The 19,459-nt window shown below is 48.1% G+C and overlaps 1 protein-coding gene and 1 long non-coding RNA gene across 3 annotated transcripts in view; both read right to left on the bottom strand.

The window, feature by feature from the left end:
* Window positions 1–7,567, bottom strand: part of MGLL (monoglyceride lipase) — a 114,067-nt gene extending 106,500 nt beyond the window's left edge. The window contains exons 1-2 of one of the 2 annotated variants that reach the window (XM_081823127.1): window positions 7,410–7,567; window positions 5,987–6,131 (exon numbers count right to left, since the gene is read on the bottom strand). In XM_081823127.1, coding sequence (XP_081679253.1) covers window positions 5,987–6,111 — 125 coding nt within the window. In that variant the 5' untranslated portion in view covers window positions 6,112–6,131; window positions 7,410–7,567. Of the gene's footprint in view, window positions 1–5,986; window positions 6,132–6,606; window positions 6,723–7,409 lie in introns of those variants that run through there. The other variant, XM_081823129.1, reaches the window with a different exon arrangement.
* Window positions 864–5,979, bottom strand: LOC145722037 (uncharacterized). The gene is made up of 2 exons (XR_014146075.1): window positions 5,169–5,979; window positions 864–3,442 (listed from the first exon to the last, which is right to left on the bottom strand). It is a non-coding gene; the product is annotated as an uncharacterized LOC145722037 (long non-coding RNA).
* Window positions 7,568–19,459: the final 11,892 nt, after the last annotated feature.

The following is a 19,459-nucleotide window of genomic DNA, read 5'->3' as shown; positions in this document are numbered from 1 at the left end:
ACATCAGAAAGAGAAACAACAGCTCATATAAGAGAAAGAAACTTCTGGAAATTCTTAAAATAGGCAAAAGAAAATCAAATTGCTAGGGAAAAGCTGATTGATCTGATCGAAAATTGTGTCATTGCTATAAATTCAGAATGAGGTCCACTTTCTCAGAGTTTAGGTGTAAATTTCGTAAAACAACCCATTAAGTCAAAGGTGCTTCATTTTTGAGTCCTCATTGTGGAGAGCCAATGTAAGACAGGATTCCTTTCTCACCTTCGTGAAAATGAACTTGTCCCCATCATTAATATTTTCTTGGGAATTAGGTTTGCTTGGCCATGCTCCCTCTCCTCCATTTCTCCTACTGGTTTATTCCAGAGATGCTCCAGGGAAGGGTCCCATGGGGCCCCACCTGTCCTCAACGTCAGAGAGTAGAGCGGGCATCTTCAGAGCAGAGATAATAAGGGGTGTGTGGGGAAGGAGAACCCTGTATTCCCCATGCACCTGTCACTTGGGGAGGCACCTAGGAGCTAACCTTCCCCGTCTCTACCGCCATCATCAACAGGAGTGGGCAACTTTAGCTCTTCCACTGCCATCACATGGAACCACTACTATGTGGGGACTCAGCCCTCTTCACCTGTCCCCTGGATTATGGCAAACACCTCCAACCAGCTGGCTGTCCAAGTTACAAGTCTGACTACAGCACTTCTGGCTTAAAACTTACCAACAGGGCCCCCACCCCCTGAAGGTTCAAGGCCAAGCCTGTAGCTCAGCCCGCAGCCTCCCCCGCCCACCCCACCCCCCAGGGCTTTGTCCCCTACCACCTCTCTAGCTTCATTAGGTTCCTGCCTTCTGCCCCAGTAATACCACTGCTGGGGCTCCTGAACATCTCATGCAGCCCACGCATTCCTGCCTCGGCTCCCTGCTATGCCCTTCTTGAAGGTTAAGGGCACTAGCTGGAAGGATGAGTAGGAGCTGAAATCCAGCCCACATTCTGTTTCCCAAGCCACACACCCGAAGGGCTGAGTCTACCTGGATGGACCCCCTCTCCTCATTTGCACAAAGGCTCTGCAGGGCCCAGCTGTTTCCTATCTCTAGGGGCTTGCCACATCACATCACAGTTATCCATGTGTTCGCCTACCCCACCCCTACATCAAACAAAGCGGTCTTTGCCACCCTCTCCCCACCCTGGTGCCCAACACAATGCCTTGAGCATGTAGACGTCAATAACTATAAACGTTGGCCGAACGGGCTGGTGGAATGGGACCGTGACTGTGGCTGAGCAAGAAGAGCAGGGAGGTGAGCCCTAACAGCCTGTCTTGCTACAGAGGCTTCCGAAGAGCCCAAGAGCTATGCTAGCGCTTTAGAGCTTGGGGGCAGGTCTCAGGGGCTGGGTGTGGGGGGAGCTGGACTGTCCTCACACCCATGGAGACCAACAGAATGGAGTTCAAAATGGCTCCTTGTAGGGACAAAGAAGGGATGTGATCTGGTCCACCCTGAGGATGTAGCAACCAAAGGTAAGTGATGCAGTGACACCTAGTCCCGCAGGTGGCAGGAGTTCAGAGTGGGGAGAGGTCATGAGAGCTGCAGGAGGCAGCAGGGGACATACGAGGAGGCGGAAACACTCAAAGCTATAAGCAGAACTCGTGGAATCTTGCCCAGAACACGCGATTAATGCCCTAGGCTGGGGGAAGGGACAGGGACACTAAATAACTGACTTACAACCTGGTTAGAATACTGAAGGGGGAGGGGAGCACAGGAAAAGCCAGTCTGATCTATGAGAACAAAATTCCAGAAGGCAATAGGGATCAAAATTATGTCCAGCCAGATGGTGGAGACGCTGCATCCCCAGGGTCCGGATCCAGTTGGCTGGGAGGAGCCCTTATCTTCTGGGGCCACTGGGGCCACGCCCAAGGGGCTGGTGGTTGATGTGAGGAGGACATTATGAGGGTGGCAGGAAGGGAGTGTGTTTTGTAACGTTTAAATATATCCCAGCTTTGAGGAATCACTTCTTCTCCAGGTAAATTTGCATAGGTGGGAGGAATTGTCCTAAAGCGGCATTGCCCAAAATTGCGGCTACAGGTTGTGAAGGCTTCGTGGAGAAAGGGATCAGTGCGACCCAGGGCAGAGGTAGAGGATGTCAGCTGAGCCCCTCTCTGGGGAATAAGGGATAAGGAGAGGAGTAGCGGGAGCAGGGACCTGGGTTTATTGATTCTAGATCCACTGACAATGGCCAAGGCTAAGAACTTGGGGAGGTTCCAGAAACGATGCCACGTGACCCTTGTTAGTCCCTTTCCTGCCATGTGCCCCATTTCCAGCCTCCACACCATGTCACCAAGAGGAAAGTCCTGAAAACCGCACCAACTGCGCACCGCCTCGGATGCAGCCCAGACTGGTGGAATGGCGGGGGGAGAGGCAGTGGCACCCATGTGCGGGCGTGGCTGCGGGGTGACTGGTGGGGAAAAGCCAGGTTACTGAGACCGAAGTCAGATGCCAGAAAGGCAAAGAGCACAAAGCCAGCAAGGTCTGGAGAAGGAACTCCAGGGGCTTCTGTTCTGGAAGGTCTCTGAAAATGTAGGGGAATTTGGAACAAAATGCTAAATGAAATTTTAAAAAATGAGTCCCTTGTGAATTCCAGCAAGTCTCCAGGGAGGGTGTGTGCATCGGGACCTCTGCGAGCGAGGGACAAGGGACAACCACACTTTGGAACAGCTCCCCTAATAGACCAGTTGTTATCACCATGGAAGCTAGAGACAGGCACACTTGTCAGCTCTTCAGACCTGAGGGGCTGCCCAGACACCAAGCGCATGGAGGGAAGTATCGGCTTTAAAGAAAGATGAAGGGCACCGACGTATGTAGCCAACACACGCCCACTGCGGATAATCAGGCCAACATGCTGTGGCCCAGGTCTAGAACTAGGCATCTGCTGGGGACCGCAGCTGCACCATCACACAGTTGCAGGGGGCCCCCGGCCCTCCTCATCACACAGAATCAAAGGAAGCCTTGAAATCCTCAAACTGAGTATGGTTTCCGACCACGTGGGGCAGGCGCACCTTCACTGTTCTGAGCGTGGTGGGGTAACATGACGAAGCTGACGTTTAATGTTGTCCTTTAATAGACTAAGGGTCACATGGCAGACTGAATGCAAAGGGGCTAAATGCTACTCCAGTGCACAGGAGCTCACAAGGCAACCCAAGCCCCACCGGGCGGAGGGGTGGGGGGCTGTCTCCGTCTCCCTGCTGACATCAGGGCTGGAAATGTGCTGAAGAACCGGTATCGTCAAAGTCCGAGATACCGCATCTGGATAAAGCATCCACGCCCCCCAGGGCCTCCCAAGATTTTTGGTTTCCAAACGATCCGTATCTTTCATCTATTTCCCACTTCCAGTAATTATGAGCAAACGATTAGGGAGAATTCATTATTCTTTTACTCTTTACTGCAGGATGAAGTGATCTTCAGCCTTAATGAGAAATGCAAGAATTGATCAGGAAGACGCTACTTAAAAAGACGAAGGTCTGTCTTTCTCAGTGGTGCATTAAGAGCCACTGACTTGGAGCCAGAGGGTTCTGAACTGAATCCAGCTACGCTAGCTGGGTCATCTTAGGCCTGTTCTCCCACGTGTAGAATGGAAAGAGTCATGGTAACATTTACCTCATAGGTTGATGTGAGGTCCAATGCAAAGCGGTGCAACCAAGAGGGGTGCACACAGACCCTCTGTGTAAGGTGACACCTGGGGTGGCTTCGGAGGTCTCAAGGTCCTCTGGGAGAAGGATTTTTTTTTTTAACGGAGCAGAGTGGAAGGACAGAGAGAAGGTGGCATTTGTCTGGGTTTTCCCCACAGACGGTAGAACAGAGAAGGCCCTGAGCTTAACTGGGAAAGGGCCTTGAGGACACTCCCCAGAGGGTACAGACTGAGGCCAGTGGTGACCTGCTGTCCCCTCCCCCTTCCTGAAAGCAATAGGCAACAGTGTTGAAACTCCACAGCGGAGATGTTCCAGAGCGCACAGGAAGGCAGGGCTGCACAGTAGCTGCTGGCTGCCCGAGCAGCTGCTCTCAGTTATTAAGACATGGGCATGTTCTCATAGCAGTTGGTATAAACCTCTGCCTGGAGGCCCTCACCACTCCCCATCACTCTGGCTGCCATGATCCCTCCTCCAGGAAGCTCTAGCCCTCCTCAATATCCAGAGATGCCACCACAGGGTTAACACCTGCCACAGGGGGCCTCCCGGAATTTCTCATTGGTCGGGACTGCTGGTGAAATGGTTTGAAGATCACCCCTGACATTGGCCCCAACTCCCTACGATCTGTATCATCTCCATGGGGTAGAGGCAGAGTAGATGGGGGGTGGCCCCTCCCCCGGTCACATTTCTCTCCCAACTCCCAGGACCCAACTGCCTCAGCCACCCACCTACTTTCTTACTGCCATCGGCAACCACTACAACGCAAACCCTGACTTCCCAGAGACAGCTCAGTTCAAACTACGGGGGGTGGGGGTGTTGCTGCTTCTAAGTGGAGTAAAAGCTAAGGAGCAGACAGAATTCCCCACAGCACCATGTCAGCGTGGAGATTGTGAAAACCATTCATGGCCAAGGAAGGGCAGCCAATTCGGCCATTCCCGACCCACTCGCCCACCGCCCTGCAAGGCCCCAGCCAGACACCCAAGGCCCTCCTTATTTCATTGACCTCGAACTAAGATGGCCTCCCCACTCAACCAAGGAAAGCTCCCAAAGTCCGGGACCTGGACATTAAAAATGTGTACTTCCAATTCTTTGTCCTCTTTTTGTAAATTGATCAAATAATGCACCACATACCACAAAGTTCTTAGAAATTGAACTGAGAATATGCAATTCTACAGCCAGTTAAGTCAGAGTGGAGAATAAGTCAGAATGGAGAATTAATGATAATGCTTGACAACCCTTTCTCTCCCTCCCTCCCCCTCTCTCTCCCCACCCCCAACTTCCTCCCTCCTTCCTTCCCTCCCTTCCCCACTCTCTCCATCTGACACGTATGCAGACATACACACTCTCTTCTCGAGGAAATCTTCAAGAAAGGTATTGCCAGAACAGGTAGGAATTATTACCAGTCCATTATGAGAGCCAGTTTACAGCTGCCCTGAAGCTATGATTTAAACCAGGTCTTTAAAAGTCCCCATCTCTGTGTTTTTAATGGGCAGCTACCTGGATTACCTTGTTGAAAATATAGGAGAGACTCTCTGGCTGTGCTAGGGTCAGGTGATTACTGAAACACAAAGAGAGACATAATCCACCTTGGACCGTGTCCCCTAGGAGACCAGAGGCCTTCGAGGCAGGTAAAATATCCATGGGACAGGAGATGCTCACCCGTCACCAGTCCAATTGGTTACCACAAATAATTTCTTTCCCTGAATAACACAAACAAGCAGGGTTTTCCCTGTTTTGTACAAGAGGAGGGGAGCAGCCGGAGACCAGCTGTCTGATGGTGTATAGTCCCAACGCCTGTTTCTAATAGCAAGACAAATCCTTGATGGAAAATGTACAAAGTAATTGAGCTGGCAAGAAATCAGAAGGAAATACCCAGGCCCCTTTCTTCCTAGTTGTACACGTATGAGACCTCGGAAGCTCATAATCAAGCAGGAAAGAGAACGAAGATTACTCTATTGATACAGTTTTGATTTTCTTATCTGCTTAGGTGGCTTTCTGGAGTTGTTGGGTTTGATTTTTAGAGGAATGCCTGTACCACAGGAAATCAATTTCAGTACAAAAAATAAAGTCATGTGGAATTTTTGAACACTGCCATACGGTGGAATCCGTATCCTGGTTGTTATAATGAAAATAGAACTCCTGCTTCTTAATTAAAAAAAAAAAAAAGATCAAGTATAAATCTCAGCTTTGTTAGCACTGCTGTGCCTGACGTGAAGTAGGTCATGAAGAAAGTGGCCCCAGAGGAGATGCTACATGAAGAAGGAGGAGAGGCAGGTGAGAATGTGCCCGTGTGCATCTGGGGCAGCACTCTGGGCCAGACTTACTTGGGTGTGCCCGTCGGTTTCCAGTACCTGCAGAACAGGTACTGTCCGTCGGCATTGACCAGGTGAGGCAGGTCCTGGTATGGAACGCTCTGCGGGGTCTGCCTGGGAGAACTTTCCTCCGGCATTCTGAAAGGATCTGCAAGTCCTTGAAAGAAAAGAGGACATATTTCAAAGTCAGAAATATGGTAAAACACACAGAGATGGGGAGAAAAGCCTTGTTTGGTGTCAGTAATATTTTTTAAGCAGTTAAAAAAAACAAAAAAACCCTCCATTTCAAAGATTTTTAAAAACCCATATATTTCTTGCAATCTCTCCGAGACTGAAAAATCCCATTTGTTCTTAAGAAAATGCTCACTTTATTTTTTAAGTGCCTCATTACAGCTTTTTCCCCCTTCCCATCTGTGTTTATTTTAAATCATTTCAGGAAACTTCATCTTAAAGACTATTTTAGCTGTAATCAAGTGGAAATTACAGTCAGCTCTGTGGGTATAAAGACCCAGCTGCAAGAAGACCCATCTATCTTAAAATCCCCAAGGAAGTTTCAAAGGGGCACAATAATGAGGTGGATGATACTCCAATTAATTCCTCCTGTCTGAAATTCCAAAGATTCCATGACAAACCTGTTTCCATCATGTCCTGGTTTTTGCATTCCACAACCACGACAGCATGAAGGATCAGAGCCAGGCAAATAAGGGCTGTTCCCTCATCTCGGCCGTCACAGGGCAGCATTCAAGCAGCTCCGGAGCCCCTGTCCCCTACCCCGCGCCCTGCCCCCAGAGCCTGCCTTTCGGGCTTTAGGGGTGCGGAGCCCGGGAGCCTGCTACCAGCTCGCACTGACAAGCTCTCCGGGGCTCCCCTCCTTCCCCAGGGGCGGGGGAACAGGCGCCTGAGATGCCCCACTACTAGTTTAGGTCATTACTTTCCTTACACAAACCGATGGAGGGGTTCGGGGACCAGAGGGGCTCGCGAGCCCCGGGAAACTGGGAAACTAGCTCCGCGCACACCGAGGCACCTCGCACACGCACAAATGCGGGTCCCCGAGGCAAAGTCACCCCCGAGGCTCCTGACAAACTTTGCTTCCTGCCTGTCTCCGACAGCGCAGGGAATGGAGCCCTGCAGCTGTCACTGGGAAAGCCACCGGAAAAACCAGGAGACTTCGCCGGGCGTGTGCACGGGGACGGCGGGGACCGGGAAGATGGAGTTGACGGGGACAAGTTGGTTTGGGGGCTGGTGCGAGGGAGCAGGGGAGGGCGCGCGCACACACGCGCACACACAGACACGCGCACCACAGACACGCGCGCACACACGCGCGCGCACCAGGGGGCGCGGGAGCCCACGCCGAGCGCGCGGGGGACCCCCGAGGCTGCTCCCCACCCCTGGGGACGGCACTTGCTGGCTGGGGCGGGGGCCGGGAGGCAGTTACCGGGGCCACGAGCGCCGCTGTCGCGTTCCCCGAGCGCCGCGGGTCCTCGTCTGCGGCGGGCCGGTGCCGGGCCAAGCTGCGCGCCGCCGGCTCCGCGGCGACAGGGCGCGGCGTCTGCGCTGCCACTTTATCCCCGGGCCGGCTCGGCGGCGGGGGCGGCCCGAGGTGGGTGGGGACGCGCGGGACAGGCGGGCGGTGCGGAGAGGCGGCGCCCGGGGCCCACGTGTGCCCGGCCCGCGGGGAGGAGCTGGGGGCACAGCCCGCGGACCCGGCCACGCGCTCCTCCCCGCCCGGCCTCGCGGGAGGCCGCGCCCCGGGGTGGCGGCCTGGGGACCGTCACGAGGCCTGGAACCCAGCCGGGCTCACCCGAGTGTCAGCGCGGCAGGACTCGCCACACCCACGCGCAACACACCTAGCGCACACAGACCCACGTAGGGACACAAACGCACACCACACACACAGACAGCAAACGCACACGGACTACATGCGTGCACAGACGCACACCCAGATACTACACATACAGCCACAGAAAACACACATGCAGATGCTACATGTTCACAAGGACACACACCACACATGCAGGCATGCATAGACGTCCCCACAGATACACACGCATGGACACATGGGGACGCACAAACAACATACCACACGCACAGACACACAAACGCATACATACTCAATACACAAAGCAGACATGCGACATCCACAGAGATACACAAACCCACATAGGCACACATAGAAAGGAACACAGAGTGACACGCTCATGCACACAGACACCCGTAGACCTCCCCAAGCATACAAACATGACATGCATGTATGGGCAGTCATATTGTGCGCGCGCACGCGCACACACACACACTCATATACAGACATATTCACACACCCCCAGAGAGACACACACGGTCAGACACACACATAAAAAGCTAGGGTGGGGGTGCACAGCTCCCCAGGAGGTAGGGTAGGGGCAGACTGGTGTAGGCCTTGTCCCTCTACTTCCATCCCCAGCAACCTTCCCCAGGTCCCAGGAGGTGGGCCCCCAGACGAAATCTCTGGGGCATCTACACAGGACAGGGGCAGGTCTGAACAGTGTCCAGTACAACTAGCAGTGTAGCTTAGAGTCCAGATCACCTGTCCTAGCTCCTCCGTCCTGTGGGCCTTAATCTCCTCACCTGTAGCCTGGGTACAATACCTGTGTCCCCAAGGAGTGTGACAAATGTCCCCAGCTCACACTGACCTCAGCTGGCCTTTGTGCCTTTCCTTCTTTCACAAATAACTTTACACCATAGCAATGTTGAAAAGAACTGCTGTCCTCCAGAAACTGGTATCTCAATGTCACATTGTGTGAGTGCAGGGGGCCCAGGCTGCCTAGAGCCTGGGATCTAACTTAAGAAGTAAAACAATAGCCTTTGAGAAGCTATGAGTTTTAAGTGCCGCCCAGTGGCTCAGCCAGCTCTCTGGCCTCAAGCAGTTCACCAGGCCCGGGACAGAGAAGGGGTAGCTAAATGACTTCTCCGAGGGGCAGTGTACAAGATCCATGCAGGACGTGTCTAGACGCGTCTAGAGGCAGCAGCCCTGGTGCAGGGAGCCAGGGGCGGGCCTTCAAGCTGGCCCTGCTTAAGTACATTGTATTTACTTGGAAGGCAATTTCTTCAAGGCGGGGCAATTGGGGATCTGATACAGGTCGAGGGGGCCCAGAGCCCACCAGTCTACCTTGGATGCTGCTGTTGTTTCGTTTTTTTCCAGCTCCAACATTCCAGAACTTTAAATAGACAGTGTGAAAGTTTGGAGGGCAGATTCTGTTGAAGTTGTCGCAGAACTTCCCTAGAGATGGTGGTACAGAGTTTGAAGATTTGCTTGCTCGGTTACCAGCATAAATGAGAGCGCGTTGTGCCGTCAGCAGGTTGGCAAACCGGGAGTTAAGAGATTGAGACTGTGCTGTTGTATATCTGGCTTTTCTTTTTTTTTCCTAAGTAAACGTTTTATTTTGAGATACTGGTAGATTCACATGCAGTTTGGTAACAAATAATACAGAGAAATGCTGTGTGTCCTTTACCCACTTTCCCCCAATGGTAACATCTTGGGAAACCGTAGGACAGTATCACAACCAGGATATTGACATTGATACAGTCAAGATGCAGAACGTTCCAGAACATTGTGCTGCGCTTTTGTCGCCCACCCCCATTTCCTTCATAATCCTTGGCAGGTGCTAATTTGTTCTCTGTTTCCAAAATTTTCTCATTTCGAGAACTTTTTATGACTTGAATCACACCTAAAAGGTATGTGACCTTTTAGGATTCACTGTTTTTGTTTAACATTTCCGGGTGGTTGTGTGTAGCATTCTAGGGTGTGGATGAACCACACAGTTCGTTGAGAGACTTTTGGGTCATTACCCCTATGGGCTATCACAAATAAAGCTGCTTTCGGCACTCGTGTAGAGGTTTTTGTGTGAACACGAGTCTTCATTTCCCAGGAGGGTAATTGCTGGGCCATATGGAAATTGCATGTTGTTTAAGATGCGATGTGTTCCAGAGTGGCCATGCCATTTCACATGCCCATCCGGAATGTGTGAGAGATCCAGTTTCTCAGCATCCTTGTTAGCATTCAGTGTTGTCTCTCTTTCTTTCCTTTAGCCTTGACCACCCCACTGTCTTTTCTCCTCTTCTCCCTCTGGGACTCGATGATCCGATGTTAGATCTCTTGTCAGAGTCCCATAGGTCTCTGAGGCTCTCTTCATTTGTTTTCCTGTCTATTTTCTCTCTGTTGTCCAGATGGGGTAATTTCTAGTGCCCTGTCTTCCAGTTCACCGCAGTGTTGGATGTGTTGAGCACGAGGTGCTTGTAGGGGAGGCTGGATTTGTGGGTCTCGAACTGAAGAGAACAGTCAGGCCAGAGATGTGGGAGTTGGCCCAGAAATGATCCTTGCATCCGTGGGATGGAGCACACTCACCTCAGGAGAGTGGGCAGGCAGAGGTACAACTTGGCAGCCTGCGCACTGCATCTGGTCCGAGGAGGTTGAGATTGGCCGTTGCTGTGCTTTCAAAATATTTGAATTACTAGCCAACATTCCATGTGATAGTGCTGGTCTCTGGATTTCCTCTAAAAGGCCAAAAGCCTGGCAATATGGGGCCACATTTGTGCCTGACAGTGGTCAGCATTGTGGCTGGATGGAAGCTGCCCTCTTCGGGTGGTGCACGCATCTGCCTGTCTGCCAGCCCCTCTGCTACACCCCCCTAAAGAAAAACTAACTCTCCAAATTGATTCTGTGAGGCCAGGATTACCCTGATACTAAAACCAGATAAAGACAATACAAAAAAGAGAACTATAGGCCAATATCTCTGATGAATATAGTGCAAAACTCCTCAATAAAATATTAGCAAACCAAATCCAACAATACATTAAAAAGAATCATTCACCACGATCAAGTGGGCTTTATTCCCAGGTTGCAAGGGTGGTTCAATATTTGCAAATCAGTCAATGTGACACATCAATAAGACAAAGGATAAAAACCATATGATCACTTCAATAGATACAGAAAAAACATTTGACAAAGTACGACATCCATTCATGATAAAAACCCTCAACAAAGCAGGTTTAGAGGGAACATACCTCAATATAATAAAGGCCATACATACATGAAAAACCCACAGCTAACATCATATACAATGGGGAAAAACTGAGAGCTTTTTCCCTAAGGTCAGGAACAAGACCAGGATGTCCACTCTTACCACTTTTATTCAACATAGTACTGGAAGTCCTAGCCACAGCAATCAGACAAGAAAAAGGAATAATCCAAATTGGTAAGGATGAAGTAAAACGTACACTATTTGCAGATGGCATGATACTATATATAGAAAACCCTAAGTACTCCACCAAAAAACTACTAGAATTTAGTAAGGTCACAGGATACAAAATCAATGCACAGAAATCCATTGTATTTCTATACACTGATAATGAAGCAACAAAAAGAGAAATCAAGAAAGCAACCCCATTTACAGTTGCACCAATAAAATAAAGTAAAATAAAATACCTAGGAATAAACTTAACCAAGAAGGTAAAAGACCGGTACTCTGAACACTATAAAACATTAATGAAGAAATTGAAGACAACACAAACAAATGGAAAGACATTCCATGCTCATGGATTAGAAGAACAAATATTGCTAAAATGTTTATACTACCCAAAGCAATCTACAGATTTAATGCAATTCCTGTCAAAATAGCAACAGCATTTTTCACAGAACTAGAACAAATAATCCTAAAATTTATATGGAATCACGAAAGACCCTGAATAGCCAAAACAATCTTGAGAAAGAGAAACAAGGCTGGAGGTATAACAATTCCAGATTTCAAGTTATACTACAAAGCTGTAGTGATCAAGATAGTATGTTACTGGCACAAAAATAGACACATAGATCAACAGAACAGGATAGAAAGCTCAGAAACAAACCCATGATTATATGGCCAATTAATCTCCAACACATGAGGCAAGAATATGCAGTGGGAAAAAAACAGTCTCTTCAACAAATGGTGTTGGGAAAACCGGACAGCCATGCAAAAGAATGAAACTGGACCACTTTCTTACACCATACACAAAAATAAAGTCAAAATGGATTAAAGCCCTAAATGGAGATCCGAAACCATAAAAATCCTTGAAGAGAGCACAAGCAGGAACTTCTCTGACATCAGCCATACCAACATTTTTCTAGATAGGTCTCCTGAGGCAAAGGAAATGAAAGCAAAAATAAACTCTTGGGACTATATCAAAATAAAAACTTCTGCACAGTGAAGGCAACAATTAACAAAACTAAAAGACAACCTACAGAATGGGAGAAAATATTTGCAAACGACATATCTGATAAAGGGTTAGTATCCAAAACATATAAAGAACTTATACAACTCAACACCCCCAAATCAAATAATCTGATTAAAACGGGCAGAAGACATGAACAGACATTTCTGCAAAGAAGATATCCAGATGGCCAACAGACACATGAGAAGATGCTCAACATCACTCATCATCAGGGAAATGTAAGTCAAAACTACAATGAATATCACCTCATACCTGTCAGAGTGGCTAAAATCAAAAACGCAAACAACAAGTGTTGGCTAGGATGTAGAGAAAAAGGAACATTTGTGCACTGTTGGTGGGGCAACAACCAACAAAATTGGGGCAGCCACTGTGGAAAACAGTATAGAAGCTTCTCAGAATGTTACCCTATGATCCGGTAGTCACACTACTACATATTTACCCAAAGAATTAAAAAACACTAATTCAGAGGGATACATGCATCCCTATGTTTATAGCAGCATTATTGACAATAGCCAAGATAAGGAAGCTGCCCAAGTGTCCAACAATTGGGGATGAAGGGATAAAGAAGATGTGATATATATATATATGTGTGTGTATGTATATATATGTATACACACACATATATATACATACACAATGGAATATTATTCAACCATAAAAAGAGTGAAATCTTGCCATTTGCAATGACGTGGATGGAGCTAGAGAGTATAATGTTAAGCAAAATCAGTCAGAGAACGACAAATACCATATGATCTCACTCATATGTGGAATTTAAGGAACAAAACAAAACAAGCAAAGGGGAAAAAGAGAGAGAGAGGCAAACCAAAAAACAGGCTCCATAACTATAGAGAACACACTGATGGTTACAAGAGTGGAGGTGGGTGGGGGGATGGCTGAAATAGGTGATGGGGATTAAGGAGGGCACTTGTGATGAGCAGGGGGTGATGTATGGAAGTGTTGAATCACCATATTGTACACCTTAAACAAATATAACACTGTATGTTAACAATACTGGAAGCAAAATTCAAAAGGACAATTAAAAAGCTAACCCTTGAGTGTCTGATTTGTTTCACTGGGTCAGAACATGAGGAAGGGGGTAGGTTTTGGTGGTGGTCGATGAGGTGCTATGTGTAGTTCTGGACTTTTGGCCTCTCTGGGACATCCAAGCCAAAGCCTGATGGGTAATAGCCGACACAGTAGGAGAGTCGGGACAGAGATGAGGGCCTGGAAGTAAGTGGTACTTGATGTCATGGGAATGGATTCAATTGCCCAGGAACCATGAACTTGGGGGTGCTGGGGAGAAGTGAACCCAGGAGAGATCCTTGTGAGGAGAAGGAGGAGGATGGGGACAGGGAGAGTTTGCCAAGGTGACAGAAACAGAAGAAGATTACTTGGAAGGTGTATTTCACAGAATCTAAAGGTACAGCATGTTGTAAGAAGGACCAACAGGGCCAAATGCTACTCAGACGTCAAACAAGAGGACTAGAATGGGTTCAAGAGACTTAATGACAAGGAGGTCATTTGTAACCTTGGAGAGAACCCAGTTCATGGATTAACTAGGACAGAAGACAGTCTACACTGAGCTATGACGTGGGTCGAAAGTAAGTGGAGACAACTCTTTCAAGAAGTTTTGTGTGAAGAAGAGGTAGTGGTACATGGTGGCGAAGTCTGTGCATTTTGGAGCCAGACAACCTGGATTCAATTCCCGGCTCTGGTGACTTGAACTACACAATCTTGGGCGATTGGTTAACCTTCTTTATGCCTCTGCCAAAGGAGGATAATTAAGAATCCTGTCTAGCTCGTGAGACTGACTGGGATAGAGCAGGTTAGTTGCTTAGCACGACGCCTGGCATAGGGTAGGCAGGGTGTGAGACCCTGTCACCGTTGTTAAGTGAAGGGACTTTATGCATGTGTGAGAAGTTCCCATGAGAACCAGAGTTAACAGTGAATGGTGAGTCTCCTGCCCCCTCCTGTACCCTGGTTCCTGTCCCCAGAGGCAACCACCTGGCAGGTTCTTGTTTAGTTTTCTGTAGGTGCCCTGAGGTCTGAGGAGAGTGGAACATGCCAGAAATACCTTGAGGAGGAAGGGAGAAAGTAAGAAGCCAGGGCATCAGAGGGGGTAACGGCATCTCTGCCGGCTCCATGCTGCTGGGCTTCTCGAAGAGGGGGGACCAAACTGTTGAGTGTGGGTGTTAAGGACAGGGCTTGAGAAACATCTCCTCAGGGGAGTGAGAAGGTCTGTTGTCCCAGGGCCCCAGGGAATGGCCATTTGCATTGTGACTTTGCAGGTTTCCACTATCTCTAGGTAGACAGAGTCAGAACTGAGTTAGATCATAGGACACCCAACTGATGTCACGGACTTGTCTGGTGTGGGGAAAACCCCACATGTTTGGTGACCAGGAGCGCCAGAAGGGAAGTGTTCTGTGTAAAAGTAAAGGAGATGCTACCGGAGAGAACTGGGTTTTCCCCTACTCAGGATGACTACTGGGTTTTTCCAAAATAAAGAGAAAGGAAAAAAGAAACACTTTGTAATCTATACAATACCTACAAAAAAGAATTTACTGGAGGACAGAACCAACAAAGTCATGTACCCAGTGCTGTTACAGAGAGGTCATAAATATCCTTAATGTTGCTGTGACAAGGTGTGTTGATTCTGTTGTTCCGTCTTATTGAAATGGTTGTAAACAAATGGTCGTAAAACAAATGGTTGTAAAAATTTTCCCCAGATCACTTCTGCCTTGGCCCCTTTCCCTATATTTTCCATAAAAAAGTTCCTTCTTCATAAATTCTTCCTGTAGGGGCACCTGGGTGGGTCAGTTGGCTAAGTGTCTACCTTCAGCTCAGGTCATGATCTCAGGGTCCTGGGATCGAGTCCCACTTTGGGCTCCCTGCTCAGTGGGGAGTCTGCTTCTCCCTCTCCCTATGCCCCTCCCCGCCCCTTGTGATTTCTCTCTCTTTCAAATAAATACACAATCGTAAAAAAAATAAAAAAATAAATAAAAATAAATTCTTCCTGTAGAGATTTGGGGCCCCTGATCTCCATGGTTAAGAGAGGGCTGCTGGGTATTAAATGTGAAATAAGTTCTAACACCAGTGTGGGTGCAGGAAAGTTCCGGAAAGTTGCCTCTGCCCTCCGTCTATACTTGCACATCAATGGAAGGGTAATGTCATTAGAAGAGATCATTCCAGAATGGCAGGTGTGGCAGTCAAGGCACTTTCCTGCCTTGACCACTAGGAATCATGCAGGAAAAACAAAACGGAATTTTTGATCCTTTTAGTGTGGTTCCCACAGAAGTTGCATCCGTTGGAATCAAAATAGGAACGTAAATGAATATAGGTGCCCCCATTGCCTCCCTGTGGGAGGGCCTCACATGGGATTTTGCAGCTGAGGAAACCGCACAGGTCCTTTTCCTTGCCCGAGGCTGTATGTGGGGAAGTGGCCCAGCCAACCTCTAGACCCGATCCATCCACCTCCTGTGTTCTGTCCTTTGCCGCAGGCTGCTGTGTAAACCCAGGCTGCTAGGGAAAATGGATGTAGGTGTTCAACATTCAAGGATTAAATAACATTCAGCCTCACAGTGAGAAAGGCCCTCTTCTCTTTCATCTTTCTTATGAGTAAAAAACAAAGTCTTTGTTAGGTTTTTATGTGTCGGTAACATTCCAATATTTGTGCATCTCCCTTTTTAGCCACTTTGTTTTGTTATTATTATTATTCATTTTATTTGTAGGGTTACCTTAAATGTGTGGCAAGTGTTATTTTCTATTTAAAGAAAAGACACGGAGTTTAAAACATGGGTTGATTTAAAGAAAGATATCAGGTAAATTACAGAGCATGTAACATAGATAATCCAAAACCATAGTGTCAGTGGTGGGGACACAGGGTGGAATCCTGGTAGGAGAGCTGGCTGTGGGCCTGGCCTCCCCCACTGCCGTGCTCTGCCTCTAGCCTGCATTTCCTGTTGAGGGCTCCTTCCATACCAGCCTGCTACTGTACTTCCCGGCTTCAGCTTCCTGTGGGTCAGCATAGGATTGGCCCAGATGGTCTCCAAGGCTCTCTTCCTACTCTCAGAAACATTCTGTGGATGGCTATTTTTGCTATGTATTTAAGCACCAGGGCCAGCCCTATTAGGAAAGGCCATTAAGCACAATCAAATCTACTAAGATGAAAATACTGGTCCCCACCCACACACCACCTTCTTTAAATGCATTTGGCAAGTCCAGAAAGCCAGCAATTAGTAAGTGGGCCCAACCACTATAACAAGATCTGCTCTCAGCGGGTAAAGGAGAAATTCCTGCACTGACTAATCTGGTTAATGGAGCGGTTAAAAGTTCTACATGCTGAAAAATATTCCTTTGGGGTCATTATAAGCGCAAATAAAATGGACCCCTACTAGCAAGTAACAGTGGCAGGTCACACATGTGTATCTTTCTACTTCGTTTTTTGCAAAAAAAAATTTTTTTTTTTGGCTTCTTTTGAAATAGATGCAATTGACCTAATGCTAAGTTTTGGTCTTTGAAGGCAAATGAGGTAGCAGTTATGATTAGGTAGGGAAAGTCCAATGATGGGTTGAGTAACTGCAGAAACTGCTACATATGTATAGAAATTTCCAGATAATCTAGACAAGGCTGGGGAGGGGGAGGAGGACACTGCACAGTTTTTCTAAACAGTAGCTCTTTTTTTTTCTGGTCTGTTTTTAATTGTCTGGTTTTGGTTAAAGAGGCCACATGGTATGCTTGTTAAAGGCACAGACCCTGGGGTCTGACTCAGCTCTTGGACTTAGAAGCTGTGTGACCTTGAGCAAGTTACAAAGCCTCTCTGCACTTCCATTTCCTTATCAGTAAAATGGAGGTAATAATAGAACCTGCTTCACAGAATTGTTGTGAAGATTAAATGAATTAACACATTAATGTGCTTAGAACAATGCCTGGCATATAGCAAATCCTTTATGTATGAGGTACATTAGTATTATTGTTATTACTGTTTGTAACACAGCAACAAATCTCCCCTCTAAGTTGCCTTTGTAAATACCACACACCTGAGAACTCTGTGTCTTCTGAAATCGTGTTACCTTATACAATATTAAATGTACATTTCAGTGGACATCAAGCAAAATTGGCAAGCTTTGGCGAGGATTTTGTAGATGGAAGAAGTCCTAGATGTCATGGAATCTAAAGCCATCATTTTATAGGTAAAGCAACTGAGACCAGAGAGGTGAGGTGACTTGCCCAAGGTTGCACAGCAAGTTGGTGGCCAAATCTGAATTAGAAAGAGTCCAGGCTCCCACCTTTTGTATCTCGGGGGAACTACATTCTTAATGGGTTCTTAGTGTTTCCACTATGAAAAGCAATTGGAAACCAGGAATCAAGATACTTGGGGGTCTCTCACCCACATCCTGCCACAGACCTGTGTCAGATTTCCTCTCATTTCCTTCAAAGCTGGAAGAGGTCTATGCGTACATTGGTTTTCTTTGATTTGTTTGCTGACTACCAGGCAATACTTGCTCCTTTCCAACCACAGCCGTATTTCCTTTTAATGAACCCTCCACCGCTGTGTGAATTCTTGGGGGCAACTGTCAAAGTGCCTGCGTCACTCTGGCCAACCAGGGCCCATGGAAGCCACTGCACTGTCTCTGACTAATTCTTGAGCAGAGTGACATGGGCTGGGAGGCCCAGGCAGAGCTCACTCATTCTCAGGCTTTCTGGGTGAGGTAGTTGAGCACCCCTGCTGCGTGTCCTGGTCCTCATTCCAAGCCAAGTCTTCTAGTCTTTAGTGGGTTCTATGAGCAACCCAACAGACACCTCAAAAAGGCCCCTTGGACTTACGTCAGCCATATTTGATTTCTGTTGCTTGCCATCAAAGAACCTTGACAGATACAACTTAACTGGTTGCCTTTGGCTTTCAGAGCCATTGGGAACTGACAGGTAGAAGGAAGGTCGGGCATGCGGGGAGCAGGAACTGCAGGGCATGCTGTCGAGATGTCTGGGGAGAAGGGAAAGAGCTGAATAGACCAAAGACTAAGGAGTCTCTCCAGATCAGCCTGGAGAAGGCTCAGCAGCTGGAACACTGGGAAATGGGAATTCTGTCAAGCAGAGAAGCTGGCCTATTTAAGTCCCCAAGAGTGGGGTAGGGCAGGTGGTATGATGCAGCTGACAACTCGGGAACAGGAAAACAGGAAACAGAGAGAGGGAAACTTCCCAGGACTCATTCCTCCTTCAGGAAAGTCCGCCAATGGCCACAGCAAAACAACCCTGCCCAAGGAGCCCTTGAAAGTGAATAAAAACGTGGTTTTAAGGACCATCTTGACAATAGAAGTTAAGTATTCATTTCTTCTTTCTTTCCTTCATGTAACTTGCATTTACTAAGCAGCTGCTATGGGCCAGACATGGTGCTGGATGCTGGGGCATGGAGCTAAACCCACCATCTTTCCTCTCATGTGATTTGCAGTCTAACGAGCAAGAGGGCCAAGAAAGCTACCATCACAGCCAGGGAGGGGAGCACCCTGAGGAAGGTGTGTGTGTGGACAGGCTGTGAAGGATAACACAATGATTCGTACAAGAAATCATGTGATGGCAACATTCATCTTCAAAGCCAGAGGAGGGTGTGTGAAGATTCTGGCAGAATCCCAAGCCTGTGACCTGAAGCTTATCTTCTCTCTAATGCCGGCACTTGTCCCCTTCTGGGCATTGGCATGGAGGAAAGGAACATGAGTAGGCCACATTAGGCTTTGCTCTGGTTCCCAAAGTCCCGATGGTTTAACACCCAGGCCCCCTAGGGATGAGCACAGGCACCCAGTGGGTCCTTACTACCAGAGTATGGTCCATGGACCAGCAGCATCAACCTGTGCTAGGAGCTTGTTAGAAATAGGGAATTCCACGCCCCACCCCAGACCCACCGAACCAGTCTGCCGTTATAACAAGGCTCCCAGGTCGTTCGTAAGCATGTTAACATTTGAGAAGTGTTAGTTAAACCCTTAGGTGAAATACTGAGATATTCATTTAAGGATGGGTTATTTGGAAGGACTCAGGACAGGAGCCCAGCCATGCCAGCCAGGAGTGGTGTGTAACCAGTGTCCTTGTGACTAGCGGGGACAAGGGCCGAGGGGTGAAGGAGGGCAGGAAGACTCAGTCAAGACACATCCTGTGGGTTGAATGTCATAGATTTGTCTGAAAAGATGCAGGAAGCCAGTTCCATCTATTTATTTGGGTCCTTTCTCTTTTCTTTTTGATAAGCCTGGCTAGGGG

Source organism: Leptonychotes weddellii, chromosome 1 (assembly GCF_054177405.1).
Source record: "Leptonychotes weddellii isolate Sample4059 chromosome 1, ASM5417740v2, whole genome shotgun sequence".
Taxonomy (NCBI): domain Eukaryota; kingdom Metazoa; phylum Chordata; class Mammalia; order Carnivora; family Phocidae; genus Leptonychotes; species Leptonychotes weddellii.
This window is presented reverse-complemented; position numbering and strand designations above follow the sequence as displayed.